This window comes from Gossypium arboreum, chromosome 12, assembly GCF_025698485.1.
Source record: "Gossypium arboreum isolate Shixiya-1 chromosome 12, ASM2569848v2, whole genome shotgun sequence".
Classification (NCBI taxonomy): domain Eukaryota; kingdom Viridiplantae; phylum Streptophyta; class Magnoliopsida; order Malvales; family Malvaceae; genus Gossypium; species Gossypium arboreum.
The window spans coordinates 116,528,205-116,549,056 of NC_069081.1; the positions used below are offsets into that span (position 1 = coordinate 116,528,205).

The 20,852-nt window shown below is 32.2% G+C and overlaps 3 protein-coding genes across 8 annotated transcripts; 2 read left to right on the plus strand and 1 right to left on the minus strand.

Moving 5' to 3' along the window:
- Positions 1–3,476: 3,476 nt before the first annotated feature.
- On the plus strand, positions 3,477–7,540 carry LOC108476965 (rsm22-cox11 tandem protein 2, mitochondrial). The gene is made up of 12 exons (XM_017779352.2): positions 3,477–3,801; positions 3,888–4,153; positions 4,300–4,373; positions 4,477–4,571; positions 5,291–5,388; positions 5,478–5,561; positions 5,837–5,917; positions 6,044–6,124; positions 6,246–6,341; positions 6,677–6,756; positions 6,921–7,009; positions 7,122–7,540. Exons 1-12 carry the CDS (start codon positions 3,669–3,671, stop codon positions 7,481–7,483), a joined length of 1,539 nt encoding a protein of 512 aa, XP_017634841.1. The 5' UTR covers positions 3,477–3,668; the 3' UTR covers positions 7,484–7,540.
- A 5,895-nt stretch (positions 7,541–13,435) lies between these two features.
- On the plus strand, positions 13,436–15,466 carry LOC108477009 (dof zinc finger protein DOF4.6). 6 transcript variants are annotated; one of them, XM_017779416.2, is made up of 4 exons: positions 13,436–13,776; positions 14,165–14,954; positions 15,072–15,124; positions 15,211–15,466. In XM_017779416.2, the coding sequence occupies exons 1-3, from the start codon at positions 13,753–13,755 to the stop codon at positions 15,104–15,106; spliced, it is 849 nt and encodes a 282-aa protein (XP_017634905.1). In that variant the 5' UTR covers positions 13,436–13,752; the 3' UTR covers positions 15,107–15,124; positions 15,211–15,466. The 6 variants fall into 6 exon arrangements, 5 of the variants coding, with proteins under 5 accessions (XP_017634905.1, XP_017634906.1, XP_017634904.1 ...); XM_017779417.2 differs by having other exon boundaries at positions 15,221–15,466; XM_017779415.2 differs by having other exon boundaries at positions 15,072–15,466.
- Positions 15,467–17,113: 1,647 nt separating this feature from the next.
- LOC108476845 (uncharacterized) lies at positions 17,114–20,499 on the minus strand. The gene is made up of 3 exons (XM_017779204.2): positions 19,815–20,499; positions 18,191–18,339; positions 17,114–17,476 (listed from the first exon to the last, which is right to left on the minus strand). The coding sequence occupies exons 1-3, from the start codon at positions 19,989–19,991 to the stop codon at positions 17,338–17,340; spliced, it is 465 nt and encodes a 154-aa protein (XP_017634693.1). The 5' UTR covers positions 19,992–20,499; the 3' UTR covers positions 17,114–17,337.
- Positions 20,500–20,852: the final 353 nt, after the last annotated feature.

The window sequence follows — 20,852 nt, forward strand, 5'->3', positions numbered from 1 at the left end:
GTGTCAGGGGAACCCAGAATTCCATTGGCTGCCATGTTTTTTTGATAATTGATGTTAAAGGCCAAGCCTAACCATTCCTCTTCACTACGACCACACTGAAATTAAGTATTTGAAAGGCAATAAACTTTCTCATTATGATAAATAAGGATAGCATTTATCACTCTTGACCCCTTATATGGTAAGAATATCACAAATATAATCCAATGCATATTAACTTTTACTTACCTAAACTGTCATTAGAATTTGTTTATTTGAAAATTTCGATTTAAGATTTAAATTTTAAGTACGGGATGGATTTTTGTTTTAATGAATGATTTAATATATATAAATTTTGATTTGATATAATTATACGAATGTATATATATAAAATTTTGATTTTAATTTAATTGTATACAATTAAAGAAATTAATACATATATTTATCTTCATATTGGATTAATTTAATTGTTTGTGTATGCAGATATATCGACGTAAAATGGTGCTAATTTGATAATGTTGTTAGTAATTTGTGAAATTTGAACTAAATCAAAATTTTATTTATAAGATCGCATAAAATAAAAATTCATATGACATTACACATTGGATCAAAATTTATTTTGTTGATATTTATCCATTTTATTATTATTGTTAAAACATGTTTTTGAAAATTAATCATATTGTAGAGTACAAAAATATGCAACTTAAATTATAAAAGATATATAAAATAATTTATTGTAACTCATTATTAATATTTTGATATATGAAATATAAATTTTAAATACATTTAAGTTGTTAATATAAATTGTTTGCAAAATTTAGTTTTACATATAAATCATATTTTAACCTTTTTTGAACTTCTTTTGAGACAAAGTGTAAAACTATTCATAACCTTTCCTAACCCATAAATAGAAAGATAATGCGATTTAGCGACTCGAACCCGTGTCCTCTTGAATTGACAACAATATTCATATCAATTGAGTTAAGACTCAAATATATTATATTATATAATTGGGAAAAATGAAAAGGAAAATAACTATATACCCAATAAAAATGTTAAGAAAAATACATTAATAAATGAAAATTAAAAACATCATTTTAATTCAAAAATATTTTTGAAAAGTTAATTTAGGTCAAAATATTAACTATAAATTCTAAATATGATTTAAATATTAAAATTAAATTTTACAAATCATTCATATTAATTACTTAAAAGTGTATAAAATATATAATTATATATCATAATATTAACATTGATTTACCACAAATTATTTTACTATATTTGCACTATAATCTAATTTAAATATTTGTTAATATCAAAATAATAACAACATGGTAATAATAATAAAAACATGAAAATAAGAATCCTTTAAATTTGGACCAATTATTCAATCACTTGTAATTTTCAATTAATTTACAAGAGTAATGTTTATATTTAATTTTATTATTTGTGTACTATGATCGTTTTGCATTTAGTGCTCTAAATCATGTCATATCTCAATTAGTTCTATTATTGGAAAATTTTTTTAAGGAGAGATTTACTTATATAGATGTAAAATTTAAATGGTTTTATATTTTTTATAATTCTTTTTATGAAAATAATATTTTAACAATCGGTCATATTTTATACTTCATTCATTTAAATCAAACATATTAAATTTAACATAAATTAATTCGTTTGACGTAAAAATTTCAATCGTTAAATATATATTGATATATACAATGTTTTAGATTAATATGATTAAGATATTTAATCGATTCAAAACGTTACATATATAACAAGTAAAAATATATTAATAAATTCAACATTGAATAACTAAAATATTAATTGTATAAGAAATTATGAAAAATAAATTCCATTTTTTATATTGTTTTATATATTACTTTTACCATGGGTTCATTAGTTTTTTTTTTTTTCACAGGATGAGACAGAATATTCTATGATTGTTATTATTTTATAAAGGAGGAGATTTCAACATAATTATAAAAATAGATCATAAATACTGAAAATTTGAAGTTGAAATCTCTAGTAATTGGATCCAAAGTCGAAAAAGTAGATGACTTTTTCAAGTTTTATAACATTGCATTAACACTTGTCTTGTTCGAGAGAGGTAATCCAGGAAGGATAGAAACAATTTGGAAACTCCCAACTTTCCAGAGATGGAAAAGAATCAAAGACCAGCATTAGCCGATTATGTGGTGCTTGTTGTATTCGTTTTCACCTTTTCTTTTCCCCCTTTGCATGTTTGGTGATTGCCATGCAAAGTGTTATGAATTAATGTCACAGGGGCTATTTACTTTCAACTTGCTATAACCTTTTTATGCAATTTTTATGTGTGAATCATAGTTGCAAAATATCTACTTTTTTCATGAAATATCAATGTTGCCAAAAGGTGAGTTGGATAATGGGCCCTACTTTAATTTCTTAAAGTTTTTTTATTAGTTTTCCCACTAATATTTTGATATAATAAAGTCAAATAATTTTTAATAATTTGTATCGACCAAGATAATTCATTAAGTATTGATCAAAGTATAGTAAGAATATTAAATTATATAAAGAATTTTTACACTATTTTTATTAAATAATCTTGGGATATTAGAGGACGAGAAAAACACAAAATATTCTTTCACGATTTTTATTTGTTTTTGTGTGTGTCTTCTCAATGAAAACTGATTCATATTTATGGGAGTACTCATGTCCTTTTTTTTTTATAGAGACATAACTATCCAATAGTTATCTATTTAGATAATTTCATATTTTAACAACAAACAGAACTACATTTAATAGATATATACTTGAATAGTTATAATCAACGTTTTTAGAATCGTAATGGTGGTCAAACTGGTTAGGCTATTGGTTCGTCGGTCCGACCAATTCAATTAAAAATCAATAAAAAAAATATATTTTAAGAAACAGGTCATCCATTTTAGTCGATTTTTTTGCCAATACACACTTCAACTAGTCCAATACCATTCTTCGAACTAATATCTCGACTGATCCAATCCGGTTCAAACATCACTAGTTATAACTTTTCATCAATAACCATATGATATAACTTTTAGTAATTTACCAATAAACTTAACTCATCACTTTTATTCCTTTGGCTATAACTTTGGATAATTGATAACATTTGACTTTTAACTGTGTAAATATTATTTTGAAAGTATTCAAACAATATCATTTTCAAAACATTTTAGATTTTGGCGATCTTAGAAATTAGTTGCATAAAATTTTAACACCAATCGATGTAAAGCATCCAAAGACATTATTATTAAGTTGGGTTTGTAAACTCTTTTCGTGAGTATTATTAAAGTCAAGCCCTTGAACTCTTTGAAACAATTATACTACACACTTACATATTTATTTTTGATTAAAATATATTTTAAGTTCTTATACTTTTTCAGATATTTAATATTTAATTCATCTACTTTTATTTTATTTTAAGAATAAAAGTTGAGAAATTAAATATAAAAGGTAAAAAGAATATAGGTAAAGCATATTTATTTACTTATTCACTTTTGCAAAATAGAAGAAGAAATTGGAAGTCGCCCAAATACTAAGCTAATGATGAATCCATTTTTCATAAGCCCAAATAAAACAAAAACCCTAAATCCCAGAGATTGTGGAAACTGAAAAACCCTCGCTCGTTTATCTCGCTGAAGCTAGGCGAAGCGAAGCACCCGTTTTCAAAAATGGCGTCCTTAATCTCAGAAACAATCCAAAAAATCTTCACCCCCGAGACCCTCCGTGCTGCAGCCAAACAGTCTGAACGTTGCCTCGTCGTTCCTGTTCGCCTTCGCCGTGCCATCAAGAAGTACCTCCGAGGTAATCCGTCTATCTATCATCCCGGTAAATTTCCTTACCAGCTCGATATCTTTTGACTCAAAGTTTTCGTGGGTGTTGGATTGTAGAGCAAGAGGACCCTTATATGCGAAGAAAAGTGTTGCGGTTATCTCAGTCTTTTAGCAATATTAAAGATGTGAATCTGCAACTCGTGGCTGAGACTTCAAAAGAGCTCGTTGCGGATCCTCTTAAGTCGATGGAGCAATCACAGAGATGGAAAATCAAGAGTGCTTATGGTGATATCGGTCTCACTTATAGAGATGATGAGACCGTTGCTTATGTTGCTTCCAGGATGCCCGCTGTTTACTCTGCTTGTTATAGGGTCCTTAGTGAGGTACGAAAATTTCTTTCCTCTAAATTGCTACTTTAATTCTAAAAAAATTTGTGCCATGATTGCCAAATATTTTCTTTTGTGGCCATTTCTGTAGGTGAAATTTTGTATTGTATAACTAATTTTGAGGATTATTTTGCTTATTCTAGGTGAGGAGAAGGCTACCAGGTTTCTCTCCAACGAAAGTTTTGGATTTTGGTGCTGGTACTGGTTCAGCTTTCTGGTGAGAATTTATTTGCTTTTATCTGCAAGAAGCTATTTTCAAATTGAGTGCCTTGAAGTTATGTAAAATTTGTTACAGTGGTGTGAACTTTGTGGTGTTCTAGGGCAATGAGAGAAGTGTGGCCTAAATCTGTGGAGAAATTAAACATAGTGGAACCATCTCAATCTATGCAGCGTGCAGGTCGAAGTCTTGTACAAGGTAATAATTATTGAACTTCACATTTCATTTCATTGAATCTAATCGCTGCTGGGAAATGCATTTTTCAGGGAGCTAGTTAATTGCATTTCAGCGTCTTCATGCTTATGGCCTTATGCAAATGAGAAATTTTGAATATTGGATATTACTACATTTATATGAGTGCATTACATCATAGTTTATGTGGTTTAGGGGAAAACAGCAGTGAATCAATAGAATTAGGGCTGAACAAACAAGTAAGAAAGTAGTAGGAACTCTAGGAAATGTAAGTTTATAAAAGAACTTCTAGTTTCTTTCTGTTAATTCAAAGAAAATAATAAGAATAATAATGTTGGGGGTAAAGTTTACAACTTATTTATACTAGACTTTTTCTTGCAAGTAAAGTTGCTAGGCTTCCTTGAAAATAAAGTTTTATTCCTAAATAACTCTAGCCCTCCATGATATGTCTAATGCTTGATAAATGAAACGGAAATAATTAAATGCTCCTGCATCATTAGTGACTTATACGCATCTTTGGACATGTAAATGGATGGTGAGTGTAGTTGAGATTGTTACTTGTCTGTGGTGATGATTTCTTTTTGATGATACAATTGACATGGAATTATTACAAGTGAGCATAGAAGTTTCATTGTCTTAACTTTGAACACTTGTACAATACATTATTTAAGACATAACTGGGCAATTTCTTGTATTTTTATGCCATTTCTTTATGTTACTTTTAGACCTGAAGAACTTGCCCCTTATTCATGGCTATACTAGCCTTCAAGCATTAACAAAAGAAGTTCGAAAGTCTGAGAGGCAACATGACCTTGTAATTGCTGTAAGATTGTCACTCTACCTAAATTTTGTCATTGTTTTGCTGCATATAGTTGGTCCTAACAAAATAAAATTCCTCTTTTGATGGGAAAGTCTTATGTGCTTGGAGAGATACCATCATTGAAGGACCGAATTACAATAGTGCGCCAACTTTGGAATCTTACACAGGATGTCCTGGTATGTTCTTTGAATTTTTTATATGTTTGCCAGGGTTGGGGATTATCAATGATTTTATATCGCTCCATGTCATTTAATAGAATGCAAAGTAATGTATGCCATTCATGCCACCTTGACTTGGAAAGTTGGAAACCCTTCCAACACCTGATGGGATGAACTGAGTCACCTGGAACAATGACTTGTAGATTATAAGCTGTTATTCTTGGAGAATATAATTTTGGTCCTTTGTTTTCTATCCTATTGATTTCAGTTTTTATAAATTTGATTGTTGGCAGGTCTTAGTAGAACCAGGAACACCGCATGGATCTAATATTATATCCCAGATGCGATCTCACATATTGTGGATGGAAAAAAGAGTGAGTTTGCTTGTCCTCCTTTTTCTCTGTTGACAATAACTTTGGCATGTTGCGTGACTATTGTGTTTCATTTATGGATATTCTTTCTCCCCATGCTTATATGATACCTTAGTAATTACTTCTTAGAAATTCCGTAAAGCCAAGGTGAACAAGGAAGATTCTAAGGATCTTATCGATCTTAGAAGTGGTGCATTCATTGTTGCTCCTGTAAGTGTGATGTTGTTTCCCCTCTACTTTGCCCTTTTTTCCCAGCCTAAAGTATGCTTCATTCCTATTTATTTTCTTTCCTTTAGAGGACAATTATAACTAAGCCACTTTCGTGATGCAGTGCCCTCATGATGGGCATTGTCCATTGGAGAAATCCTCGAAATACTGTCATTTTGTTCAACGTTTGCAGAGGACAACTTCACAGCGTGCATACAAGGTTTCTTCTCTAGTTCACTTATGGATCATTTGTTTATCTAGTATTCCATGCAACATATCAGCAACTGTGATGCTGGGAGTTTTTTATTCTGCCATTCTTTTTCTCTACTTAAGATTTGGTATTTTTTACTTCTACAAATGAGCTAATCACCACATGAAGTGCCTAGCTCCATACTGTGTCATGTCTCATGGTGGTTCAAAACAAAAGTTGAACTATACTTCTAAAATTTGGCATTTATAGAAACTTTTTTGGGGAGCCAAAGAGTTCATCTTCAAGGAATCAGAATTAGGAAACTTCTATAGATCTCAAGTCTCTCCTTCATCATTATTTTGCAGCGCTCCAAGGGCGATCCTTTACGTGGCTTTGAAGATGAAAAATTTTCTTTCATTGCTTTCAGAAGAGGACAACGACCTCGGTAAGTATGTTTACTGTTTTGAGTAATACCTAAACACCTAAACACCTCTTTAAGTATGTTTAAGCATTACCACAAACCATACACCCACCGTACTTTTAATCATCACCCTTTTTCCTCTAATATTTATGTCATTAATGTTAATCGCCATTAATAAATTTCAAAAGGGACCGTTGGCCTCTGGATGGTATGAAATTTGAGACTTTGAAAGAGCAGCGTGCTAAGAGAAATCCTGAAGATTTCGAGATCGAATATGGTATCGTGTCTATCTCCCTTTATTTCTTCTTTTTTTTTCTTTTTAAATCATATTTGGCTCAACTACAGTGCTTGCTTACTTTTACTTCAAAACATGTTCTGAACTCGGACAGAGGATCTAGTTGATGCAGAAGAAACTTCTGATATGATCCCATATGAAGAGGAGGATCCAAGTGCATACGACTCCGATGTTATGGAAACCGATAACATCATAGATAATGATGAAGATCAAGAAGAAACCGTTAATGCTAATCTTGGTGGTGGTTGGGGAAGGATCGTCTTCCCTCCTGTTCGACGAGGCCGACAGGTTCACATGAATATTTGTCGATCAACCAATCCAGATGCCTCAGAAGGTTCATTCGACCATGAGGTTATCACACAAACTAAGAACCCAACATTGCATCTTCAAGCCCGAAAGTCTTTCTGGGGCGACTTATGGCCCTCGGGAAGGAATGTAACAACTGCAGCCTCATGATCACACCAATGTAAAAGACTATATATTTTATTAATATAGAAACGTTTGAGTTAATAATTTTGCATGTGAGCTTCTTCTTCCACCGACAAATTTCAAGCTTGGTTCATGCACCGAACTTGCCTCTTGCAAGTTTATGCAGGTAGAGAGGTAAGTGAACAAGTCTTCTTAGCTTAACTAGATATGGTTCCTTGGCACATAAACTAGAAATGTCCATCGATTAGCCACAACCTTTACTGGTTCACTTTTGCCATTTCATGATGAGATCTGGTTGCAGCATTTTGGAGACGAGGACTCGATGTGTTACAAAACGACACATACTTTTGTCTCCCACCAGCAAAAGGAAGAAAAAAGAGAAACAAAATCTCACCCCCAATCCCAAAAGTAGTTGATCCTGTTTGATCATTTGAGACAGATAAGGAAGTTTTCTGGTCATTCTTGAGATTAAAGTTAAAGGGATGATTATAAGGTTTAGGGTTCTTTAGATAAAAAAGCATATGTATAAAAAGGTAAAAAACTTTCGGGTGTCTCTTAATTTTAATATGGAGCATCTCTTTAAAAAATTGGGGTAATTAAAACCTTTTCAATTTTGGAAGTAATCAACTAAGAACAATTAAGTACGATATTCACTTTATCTATTTATTTATCAACGTATCTTACTTTTTGGTTGGAATAATAGCTCTCAATATTATCTTTGAATCTAAAAATTTAATAAATTTAGCTCTCAACATTTATAAAATGTATCAATTTGGTCTTAGTTCTAAATTTGTTCTTACCTAATAAGGGTTAAAGTTGTTAATCTTCTTAGGATCAAGATCAAAATGGCAGAATCTATAAACATTGAATTTTAAAATTGTTATCATACCAATCAAAAGTAAAATAAATTGACAAAAAAAGTGAATATCATGATTATTGATTAATTATCTTTAGTTGCTCACTCTCAAAATTAAATAGGATTAAATTGCTTCATTTTTATAAGGACTAATTTATTCAATATCGAACTTGATAGGAACTGAAGAGATAATTTACCATATAAAAATTTATAAGCTTTTACTTCTTTTATGTATAGTTAGATTAACAATGGCAATCGACCATCTCTGCTTTTTATAGAAAATTCCAGGACTATGAAGTATATAAAAACATTAAAATCTGCTAATTTAAAGGACAACTTCATCAAACAAGAATCTTGGAGTTGAACAATTATCTTAACTTTGATGGGTTGTACAGACAAAAATTTAACTTGGATCTTGAATTCGTAAGATGTGAACATGTCAAGTTATTAAACTGACGTACTAAAAACTTGAATTTTTTTATACACGCAGTCAGTCTGATGCAAGAATAGAACTATTTTATTAAATGAGTGGACCATATACAATACTCAAGTTGAAATTTATGGTATGTGTGCCTCTCAAAGACCAGAAATGGAATCTGCATTAATTTCAATCTAAATCTTTGCTTCAAAAGGAAGAAAATTAGATCGAAACTAAGCTTTTATACTATAGGATCATATACATAAGAAGCAATTAAAATTTGAAAAATTTAGGCCAATGAAAAAAAGGGCCTGGTGGTCCAAAAAGGGATCATGGGACAACTGTGGGCTTATTACAGGCTGCAATACTGTATAGTGGAGATGAGGCCCCCTCTCTCATGAACCAACCAAACCAACCATGTGGCCTTCACTTTTTGACTCTTTTGCATAATTGACCCCTTCCTGTTTTAGTTGCTCTGTCTATATCATTTTTATTAAGACTATATGTTTTGATTTGTATATTTTTTTTCTAGTTAAAATATGCTATTAGTCCCTGTATGTATCTAGAATTCTAGAGTTAGTCCCTGTACTTTAAAAGTTAAAAATTCCATCCTCCTACTTTTTCAGTTTAAAATTTCTAGCTCAATCATTATTGTTGTTTGTAATTTCTGTCAAAATTTGTCAACTTAGCATCACAAGCTAACCTAGAATTTTTTCTGGGAGGGTTAAGATTGAGTTATATATTTTAGGAGTATTAAATAAAAAATTTGTCATTTTAGGGTTAAACTATAATTTTATTATTTATTTATCTAAAATTTTATAAAAATTCAAATGTTAAAAGCATAATTTTTCATTTAAAAGCGGCATGACTCCGCTTTAACATGTTTGTTTTTTTGCCAATTATATGTGACGTTATATAAAAGTAGTCTAATATGCTAATTTTGTAAAATTTGACAGAAAATGTTAATAATATGTTAATGATTAAGCTGATATTTTTAAATTAGACAAGTAAGATGATTTAATTTTTAGCTTTTTAATAATAAGGGCTAAATTTCAAATGTTGTCTAAGTACAGGAACTAATGGCATATTTTATTTTATTTGGCTTGGTTACCACGCGCCCACAATTTCAACTTAACAAAGTGTAAACCCAAGCTCATGCCCCAACACGCTTACACATGGTTATCCAACGTTGAAATCCCTGTGATCAAATAGGATCAACGGTCGATATCACTCCATGGCCCAGAATATATATATATATATATTTTATTGCAACTAAGAATAAAATTGGGTGGTGGAGAATGGATATTAAATTCATCACAGATTTTAGTGGGTCCCTGGAAGATCTACTAGCTAAAATCCAACGGTTCAAATAAACTAATTTAAATTTTTTTAGAAAAAGAAAATTATAAATAAAATTAGAGATTTGGGGGCAGAAAAATAGTGAAGCCATTGTATGAGAACCAAAAAAGTCGTCAACTTGAATTATATTGTGTAGTAATAGTAGTCGCGGTAATATTAATATTCCTAATATTTTTATTGATGACGTGGAATGCACTAGCTAAGCTCACATGCGGTCCACGTCTAAAGATGGGGTCCGTCACGTGACATGATGAGAATGGGTAATTTTCTTCTTTTAAAAAAAAATATATAAATCGGACGGCTGTGGGTGTATTCCTTGCTTTGCTTGATTTGGGTATTGTTGGGTAAGGAATAGAGACGGGAGCATGCGGACTGGGGATTGGGGTCCACCGCAAACACCACCGCCCTCGCTTACTTGTCCTTGTTTTCTCGTCACGTTACAAACGCACGCAGCCTCCAGCCGCCGCCGCCCTTCAAAATTCAAAAAAAATTGAGTGGGAGTGGCGTTGCGTTGGTCAAGAGAATTTTTACGGTTGGGTTGGGTGAGTGGTAGCATGTGTTTTGCGTTGCGGTGCTGTTTTGGGTGGGGCCGTAACGTTGGAGCACGATGCCCCCACATCGGACGGCTTCACTTCGCCGCCATTCAAAACTGTAATGCAGTGTATATTAGTACACTGCACAGTACCACAAATATAGGTACTAGAATTAGTTAGAGTAAATAGGAGTGAAGTCACGGGGCATGCAGGGATTTTCCCTTTGGTTAAATGAAACAAAATAACATCTTAGCTCCTCTCAAATATTAGTTCTTTAATTTAAATTTTTGGAACTCTTTGGTAAAAATAAAGAATATTACATTTTTTTACCGCTTTCGATTAATTATAACATAATTTTTTAAGCTTTACCTCTAATATTTTGTAATTTTATCTTTTTTAACATAATTTTGTAATAAAAATATTAAACTTTATCTATTAGTTAATTTATTTTCTCTTATAAACGACAGAATCTTAGCGTCTTCACTTGTAAAGAACGTTAAGATAGGTGTAGTGAAAGCCAGTGGACGTTAACCACGTGTGCATGCAAAAAATAATAGCTCCAAGTGATGGAGCCACCACCAATGGGGAGGAGTGGGGTTATTATTAGGTAAGGTAATGATACGATATATATATATATGACTCCACAGGAGTTTTGTTCACAAAGAAAGCCACGTGGCCAACAACCGTTGATGGATGGAGGTCCCATTTTTAATCTATCAATGTTCATCATCACCTAAAGGAATCAACCCAATCACATCCACGACCGCTCAATCATGTCCCTTCAACATCTCATCTTTTCTTTTTCTTCGTCACTTTACCTTTATCAAAACCCTAGTCTTAAGTCACAAGTGATGCACATATGTATGTAATAGGTCAAGTTTTATATATCTATTTTTTAAAATTTAATATTTATATTTTCATTTTTTTAACATGTGTATCTAAACGTTGAAGCCAACGTTTGGACAATATTTTATAATTTATTATTTGAAAAATATAATAGGTTTAAAATCAGACAATTTGATTAAGGTCAAAACTAAATTAGGTTAGTACTAAGTTGTTGTCGTACTAAAAAAAAAAAAATCTTTGTTCTATTCAGATTTCACCAACGTTTGGATAAAAACAAAAAGAAACATTCGTCTTTAACGTAAATTAGTGTTTATATGCACGTATTTGAAAGTAATGGATTTGAAGTTAAATAATTATTAAAATGGTAGGGCGAAAACAAAATAATTAAAAAAAATGCATTTGAAGTTAAAATAATCATTACTATCCTTACAAAGGAGGGCAATAAAAGCAAAATAAAGCAGAAAGGTGCTGTTCATATGGGATTGCCATCAAATTTTTGTTCTTTAAAAAAAAAAAGAAATCCAAATACAGTCAAGGTTACTTAAATGTTTAATTGAGCAGCATGGAAATTGTGATATTTCTTATTTTAATTATTCCGTAAAAGATACATGCAATTTCTTAAAAAATATATATAAGGATTTTTAAATTTGAATAAAATTTGTTTGATACATTCATATTAGCACGCGGTTGATTAGAGTGTAGTAAAATATTAAAAATAAATAAATATTAAGAATATGGTCATGTAATTAATTAAGTTTTAATTCTATTAACATAAATATTGTTATTTAATTTTTTAATTTTAAAATAAAAAACGTACTTAAATCCAATTGAATCCATATCTCCATGATTATTACGGTGAATAATAAACAAAAAACTCTCTTTAAAATATATATATATATATATATAAATCATTTGTTGCTTGATTGTGTAAAAAATATCCATACTTGGTAAGCAGCACAAATGTAGGTTAATTAATGAGGCATTAAAATTAGCAAAGTACATAAATTTGAATAGATGTAGGCATGGCCCTGTCGTTGGTGAGTGATGAAGCAAATTGGTGGTGCAAGAGCTAATTAACAACTCATATTAGCAATACCAATTACTAAGATTAGCACCAAAATTAATGTGGATCCTGACTCAGTTTTACGTGCATGCTAGCTAGCAACCTATATATCCACACACCCACATTGCTCAAATAAATTAAAAAGCTGCCCCTTATTTACATATTTATGCTTAAATTATTTACGTTTGGTACTCTTTCTCAACTAAAGTGGTGTCAATATTCCATTACAATGCATGTTTTTAATGGACCAATCCTCCAAACTGCATTTAAATCAGTTCCTACCCAAATTTAGGTAAAAGAATTATAAAAATATTGTATTAATAGTTATATTATATTTTATCTCTTTTATTTAAAATGGGCAGAGATGAATATTCATTTTTGTATGCTTAGATCTGCTATTGAAAGTGGATAAATTAGTTTTTGTACGCTAGATCGAAGAACAAATTTTATACTGTTAAAAAATAACGTGACTAATGAAATAACTAGATAGTTACATATAGCATGTCACATATACCTTATACGGACGTATTAGGACCAAATTTTAATAATAAAATAGATAAATTTTTTAATAAAATATTATTCTAGTATATAAAAATTAATCCTTAATGGTCTTTTAAATAACATCAATTTCAAAATTCGTAATTTAGTCGGAATTTTCATTTTCCTATTTCTTCACACAAAATCATTTCATTAAATATAGGCTTTTAAAGCTTTAACCTCAACCAGCAATAAATTCATCAACTTTCTGTTTGTCATTTGCTTTCATTTTCTTTCTTCCTATTTAGTCAAACCTAATTCAATGAGAACAAAAATAAATAAAGAAAACATTTAAGGATGAAATTATGTATATGATGATATGTAAAATTAACATGCACACATAAGCCACTCACCTTCTTTTATATATATAAAAATAAATAATGAATGTATTTGCAGAAACAAATATTCCCACTTAGTATAGTTTATATTTTATATTTTATTATACAAACCGTCCCATCTCTTGTTTCTCTTCTCTCTCTTATACACGCACAAGCCATAAAGCAAGGCGATATACATTGTACATATACATAGAAACCCCCTCAAAAAACCACCCAACATTTCATTTTCTCTGCTTTTCAAACCAGTTTCGAGACCAAAAACAGAAGCTGTCTCACTATTTTTTTTCCTCTTATATTGAAGATATAATACTGTTCATTTTTCTTTCCTTCTCTTTCAGTTTCATCCATGGATACTGCTCAATGGCCACAGGTAGAGAAAGATCTATCACCTGGCTAGCTTATCTGATCTTCTTCTTCTCTTTATCAAACTTTTTGGGCTTTTTTTTTTCTTGTTTTCTTTTCCTTTTTGTTTTCAAAGTTGCAAAAGATGGTTTTTCATGGCTATAGATAATCGTTGAAAGTCCCCACTCAAATTGGATTTAGTTTTTATCATTTGTTCTTCAACATTTTGCACTTTATCTTTCTCTTTTGCTGATATATCAATATGTAATAAAAAGTAAAGTAACCTTTTTTTTTTTTATAAGTTTATCTCTGGCTTTGTTATAAACTTATAATCTTGGAAAGTGTAAATCAGTTAACTCCATTGGTTTTTTCCATTTGTCTGCTCATCTTCATCTTTGTTTGATTGATGTTTGTAGGAGATAGTGGTGAAACCAATAGAAGAGATAGTCACAAATACATGTCCAAAGCCAACAGGTTTAGAGAGGAAAATAAGACCTCAAAAAGAACAAGCTTTGAACTGTCCAAGGTGCAATTCAACAAACACCAAATTCTGCTACTACAACAATTACAGTCTCACTCAACCTAGGTACTTTTGCAAGACTTGTAGAAGGTATTGGACTGAAGGTGGTTCCCTTAGAAACATCCCTGTTGGTGGTGGTTCAAGGAAGAACAAGAGATCATCTTCGTCATCCTCTTCTTCTATTTCTACTTCTTTAACATCATCCAAAAAGCTACCTGGTTTGGTTACACCACCTAGCTTATCCCAGTGTTCTACTCAAAACCCTAAGATCCATGATGGTCAAGATCTCAACCTAGCTTTCCCTACAGCTAGTCAAGGCTATAGGAGTCTCTCTGAATTGGTTCAAGTTCCCTTAGAAAACAATAATAAGAGCCAAATCCCTAGCTCTTCTTCTTCATCACCTACTACTTCTCAACTTTCAGCTTTGGAGTTGCTAACTGGAATCACTTCCAGGGGGTTTAATTCTTTCATCCCCATGCCTGTTCCAGATCCAAACACAGTGTATACACCTGGTAATTTTCCCATGCAAGATTTTAAACCAACACTGAATTTCTCCTTGGATGGACTTGGAAATGGATATGGGAGTCTCCATGGTGTTCAAGAGACAACTGGGAGGCTTTTGTTTCCATTTGAAGATCTGAAACAAGTTTCCACTACAACTGATATTGATCAACATAAAGACCAAGGTGATTCAACTGGTTATTGGACTGGTATGTTAGGTGGTGGATCATGGTAATTAAACAAGATGGAAAAAAATTAATATGGGTTTTTCTTTTTCTCTTTTTTACTGTTTTTTTGTTAAGGTGGGGGTGACTTGTTTGGATTTCTTCATTACTAACAGAAGATGATATACATGGTTTTCCTTGATCTCTCTCTCTCTCTATATATATATATATGATCCCTTCTTTTTTTTTTTAATTAATTATGGTGGGAAATTTGAAGCTTATTTTAGGTTGGCTTCACTGAGGGCATACTAGAAGAAGATATCAAGCTAAGCAAAGATCCTTTTTTAGGGTAAAAAAAGTGTAATGGTTCAAAAGAAAGCAGAAGGGCAACCCTATGAATCCATTGGTTGGCTTGGTACAAGTACAAAAAAAATGTATAATTTTCAAAGTTTGTAAGGGATTCCTGGCTAGAGCAAAAAAAGGACTCTTAATTTGTTCATAAAGTTTTTTTAATTTTGATTTTAGTAAACAAATTGTTGAGTCTCTCATATTTGATATTTGTTGCTGCAATGGTGACTTTAAATTCTCTCTCCCCCCATATCCCCTCTTTTATATCATATGTATATAGGAGAGAAGCTTAGAAAGATGAACTGTATATATATATGCCAGGTAAGAAATCTGATCCTCCCCACATGCCATTGTAAATTTTCGTGTTACCATGTAAAACTATATACATATAAACTTGCTTCAATCCAAACAAAAGCTTACCTACTGATATTCTATACGAAAAACCCACAAATTTTAGACCCATTTCCATCGTTGCTTCAATGCCACCCTCTTTCCCTTTCCTTTTTTTTTTTTGGAATTGAAAGATTGAGAAAGATCTGACAAAGCCTCCTTCCTTTCGGTCATGAAAATGGACCCACAAACATTCCCCTCGACAAGTGTGTCGAAGAATAATACACCCCCCACCTCCCCCACTAAGGTTTTCGATCAATCCAGATCTACACCACCCTTTTTTTATTATATAAATATATGTATGTATGTAGGTTCGATTTTGTTGTTTGCTGTAATCCACCTTTAAGTTTGTGTATAATATCTGACAGATAGTGTGTTTAAGTTAAAGCCTGTATCAACCACCCTTTTGACTCTTGAGTTCAGTTTCTCTTTGTTTTCTCAAGTTCATGGCTTGTTCATCATGGGCTGTTTATGGAAACCATAATAATCATGTAGTCTTTTATATTAACATTTTAGTCTAAACAACAAGAATGCCTGATGAAAAAACATTTTTGCTTAAACAAGAAATGGGGAGCTTTCAGATTCAAATGGTTTCTTTACACACGGAAGCTATTTGTGGAAAACATCATGTGGCAAAAAAAATGTGCAAAAATGGTAAGATTATGAAAAAGGGTTTTGCAATTTAGACAAAACCCAGTTCTATTTTATGTATTAAAAATGGATATTCGAGTTCATGTAGTATAGCATAAATCAAGTGATTAAAATATCTAAAAATTTACTTGAATATTCTAAATTTAATGATCGACTTTAATTATAGAACCATTAAAATATTAAAGAGAAGTAGTACGATAATAGTGTTATTAAATTCGTGTATCATGTGTTTAACTTAACTTCATTGATCCATCCATGATGTCGGAACTAAAAGAACTTTTTTTTTCGGATTAAAAAAATGAAAACCTTTTTTTTTCTGTAAATGTTTGCGTCTGGGAATGGGGAAAATTTAGAACATTAGGTGGGATGCAAACACATGGAAATTAACGTGTCGTGGAATTCGTTAAGTAATGGGGGTGGATTCCTTCAGACATGATCTACCCGAACCAGGAGTTTTTGCCTGTACTTATTTAGCTTGTGATTCAAGTTACTATGTGTTTCACTCAAAGGCCTTGGGTGGACTACGAAGTGACTGACCCACTGCCGACATGCGCATGTCTTTCAACTGTAAGCCTGATTGGAAATCTTTCCCTTTTTAAAAAATTTATTGTGAATGTTATAGTTTGAAGAATAATGAATCCGAAACTGATACCAACAAAACAAAAGTTCTTTGTCACTCTACCTGTAGTTCACAAAAATGGCCATATCTTGGTTTCCAACAAAGTTGGAGGCTAATAAAAAAGATTTGTGGCTTAAGCTGAGAGCAATATAAGGCAAGAAGATGATATATATAGCTTGCAAAGAGAGAAAGTAAATAGTATATATGAATGTATTTTTCCCTGGCTTAAAGGAAGGGAAGGTATATTTTCTTAACCTGATTAAAGAGAAATGAGAATGCCCTTTTCAGTTTCATTATCTGTACAGGGATATTACATTTATATTTGGAAATTGGGATCACCCCAGAATAATGAAACTTAGTACTTGAAAAACCAGACATGAATTCCTTGGCAGTTGTTCAATGCTCACCGTTGATTCCGAATATACGGACCTTGTGCATGTTGGGGAACTTTGCAACCACCAGCACAAATACGGCCAACGTATTGAAGAAGAGCATTGGGTTTTGATAATCTGTTGTATGTGAGGCGATAAGGTACCTGGAAAATAAAATGTAGGGTAAATACCAAGATAAAAGAAAATATTAGAGTTCTTGTATAATGTCTTGCAATGCATCACTTCGATATTACTCTTATCTAAGGTTTCAGAGTCCTAAAATGTCTCCATTTAAGAGCTGATTAATAAATATGGCAGCAGGAAACAGCTAGTTTAATATGCAGAAAAGTACTGTCTAGTTTAATGAATCAACTGCTGAATGATATGGAAAAGAATCCATAAGCAATTAGTAACAAACAGAAATTAGTAACTGTTTTTCTTCCATATAAACGTATGCATGTAGAAAAGCACATAATGTATAATTGGGTATAAGTGCGATACCCATGGAGATTCATCTTCTTCGCAGAAGGAAGTCATCAATAACAAGGAGGTGGATGACCCAGCTGGAAGGGTAGAATACGGTTTAAATCAATTGCATGTGAGGAAACTATCTTTTATTAACTGATTCTTTGAATAACGTAAATTGACTACATCCATAGGTCGTAACAAGAGGCATTCATGAGCGCGGCAAAGGTTGAATGCAACTCACTAAGTATCTAACAGAAGGCATGCACCTTAATCAAATAAAACATAAGGGAGACCCACCTCGTTGCATCTTATACGCTTTAGTTAAGTGAATCATCCATGAATTAAAAAGCCGCCATATTTTTATTTCCAATATTCAGTATAGGTTTATATAGAAGAAAGTGAAAACTTACAGCACAACAGGTACAACAGTCAAAAACTTCCTGTTCCGTGTCAGTTGCTTGCCATTGTCTATTTGCTCCCACCAAGTCAAACCGTTGTAGATACCTTGGTCATCAGCAAACGGTGTTCCCTTCTTCCAGTGAAAGAAGTGATATGTGACCTGAGGCAAGAATATGCAAATCCATGCACAACATACTCATTAAGCATAGAATAAAGAGCTGAAAATTTGAATACTATACTATTTATTAGTGTTATAGTGAAGAGTAAAGAATAATCATTTCTTGACCCTGTCTTATGGTATAACAATAACAAGCAAATCTCTGACCGGATATCATAATTAGTAATCACCTGAAAATGTCTAACAAATTGTTTCACGTTGATAAACAGGAAATTGTTATTTAGACATCTAGTAATTAAACTCAAAGGAACAAACTCTGACCAACTGTATAGGTGAAATCTGAGCCTTGCTTCACTCAAGGAAAAGAAACAAATAGACCTATCAAAGGGGGCATGCCAAACATTAACAAAAGCAGTAATCACAACTATACTAGTTTTAGCTCATTCTATTTGCTACCAAGCGAGTACATCATTAAGACCTAAAATTTTAGATTTCCATTCATTCATGCGTATCAAACCATCAAGAAAGCTAGAAAAATATTACAGCAGAATCATGAAAAGTGAAGACAGTTAGCAACAGCACCAGATGTTGTCTAATCAAATCTCGGAGGGATGCCTTACTTTAAAAATGTAAAGGTCAATTAGCCCTTTACTACCAGCTAAAAAGGTTGACAAACAACCAATTTAGAATCAAGAATCCTAAGCATTCCAGTTTGAGAAAGTAGGCTATTATTCTCAACATTCTCACAACCACGTGGGCCTAGAATACCAAAGAAAAAACAGACAACAGTCCATCTGTTGTAGACATGTAATTTAGTATATGATATAGCATTTCAAGCCAATTTGATATAGTTGATACACTGAATTCCCAAAAGAAAATTCAGTTTATAAATTGAAAAGTGAGGGAAAAAGGGGCTTTAAAGAGTTCCAGACCAGCTTATTCGCTCATTCAGTTGTGGCTTGTGCTGAAAATTTTCACCTCCTTAACTAAGTTTAAACCTCCAAATCTTCAATAAGCTTAGAGATATAGCCTATATAGGCATCTAAAAGGCCAATAAACTGATGACAACAAGCATAATCAATTCACAAACACAAGAAACAGAAAGAATTAATACTATCAACATATTATTCAAGTAGTTGTAATCATAGACATAGATTTCGACCAAGCACTAGCACCAACAAACTCATAATTCAAGCTTCCTACAATTCATCTATACAAGAAGCTATTTGGGGAACCCGCCAAATCTATCTAGTCAAGCAATATAGCAAAGCTGGTCCAGAATAATAATCCCCAAAAATTTTAACCAACGCAGGGGAAAAAAAAAACTAATTTCGTCGTTGCTATAGCTAAAGCTCAAGAAATCATCAAACCCTTAATTCAATCCAAAACCCCCCATCAACAAAAAAACAATCCCAAAAGCCGATCAAATTAAAACCCAGATAGGAAACGCAACAAAAACCAAGAAAAATATAACTTTTATGAATCGAAATCAAAAGGGGGAAAAAAGGCGAGCTTACAAAGAAATGCGCGAGATGAACAATTGTCCAAGCGGTTCCAGCAGAGGTGCCAAAGAGAGATAAAACGAGGAGCCATGAAATGAAAACCATCAAGATATAAGTGGTCCAAACCCCTGGGTACGTGAACCACTCCGTATTCTTGTTCAGATCTGTCGTTGGCACCGCTCTCACGTACATATTTCACTTTTTTGCTCTTCTCTTCTTCTTCTTCTTGTTTCACAAGTTTTCCTTCTTTTCTTAAACAAGCAGAGGTTGATTCAAGGGTTTATTGTTACAACTTTGAATTTTCTTTGTTGTTGAACAAAGGAAGGCTTAATTTCAAGGCCAAGGATGATGATCGAGGGAGACGTAGGATGATGATTATGATGATGATGATATTGTCTTTATTGACGGTGCGGGTTTGGGTTTTTTTTTCTTTTTTAACCTATTTATAAAGCTCCCTCGATCTGAACCATCCTTTGTATTTTCTACGGCCTAGCCTGGCTGCTTGTTGTTGTCGAATTATTTTGCTACATTACATATTTCGGAGGAATTTTCGGCAAATTTTCTTTTTGTAGATAATGTATAAATATACATTGTTGGTTTAATAAAATGTAGGCAAGGAATGTTCCATACATTTGTATTTTTTCCTATGAAAATATTAGTGCTCAGATGCAAGATTTAATGGTGAAGATGGCGGGTGGTGATTGATGATACATAGTGATGCTGTAAGTTAAGAATTTAAGAAGTTGGACAGAGTTTCGATATATATCTCAAAATTTACCGCTTTTTGGTAGTCGAACCGTAATAGAGAGACTTGATACAGGTCCTTTTTGCATAATTATCCATAAAAGTTGGGTTACTTTTAAAATTGAAAAAAACCAAAAGAAAAAACTTCATCCAAAGTATGGATAGAAGTGACATGATATGACTTAAAAAATCGATTTTGAAATGGCGAGATGTGACATAATATGATTGCATCCGTTCGAGGGTCAATCTTGTCCAAGACGAGCTCCTTCGACCGTTATTGTAAATCAGTAAAAGAAACCCCTCTACGTT

Coding starts and splice junctions, on each gene's coding strand:
- LOC108476965 (XM_017779352.2), top strand. CDS start 3,669: ATGGCGTCCTTAATCTCAGAAACAATCCAAAAAATCTTCACCCCCGAG. Junction 5,918..6,043: donor TATTGTGGATGGAAAAAAGA/GTGAGTTTGCTT, acceptor ATTACTTCTTAG/AAATTCCGTAAAGCCAAGGT. Junction 6,342..6,676: donor CTTCACAGCGTGCATACAAG/GTTTCTTCTCTA, acceptor ATTATTTTGCAG/CGCTCCAAGGGCGATCCTTT.
- LOC108476845 (XM_017779204.2), bottom strand. CDS start 19,991: ATGTACGTGAGAGCGGTGCCAACGACAGATCTGAACAAGAATACGGAG. Junction 18,340..19,814: donor TTCATCTCGCGCATTTCTTT/GTAAGCTCGCCT, acceptor TTCTTGCCTCAG/GTCACATATCACTTCTTTCA. Junction 17,477..18,190: donor ACTGTTGTACCTGTTGTGCT/GTAAGTTTTCAC, acceptor TTTATTTTCCAG/GTACCTTATCGCCTCACATA.
- LOC108477009 (XM_017779414.2), top strand. CDS start 13,753: ATGGATACTGCTCAATGGCCACAG. Junction 13,777..14,164: donor ATACTGCTCAATGGCCACAG/GTAGAGAAAGAT, acceptor TGATGTTTGTAG/GAGATAGTGGTGAAACCAAT.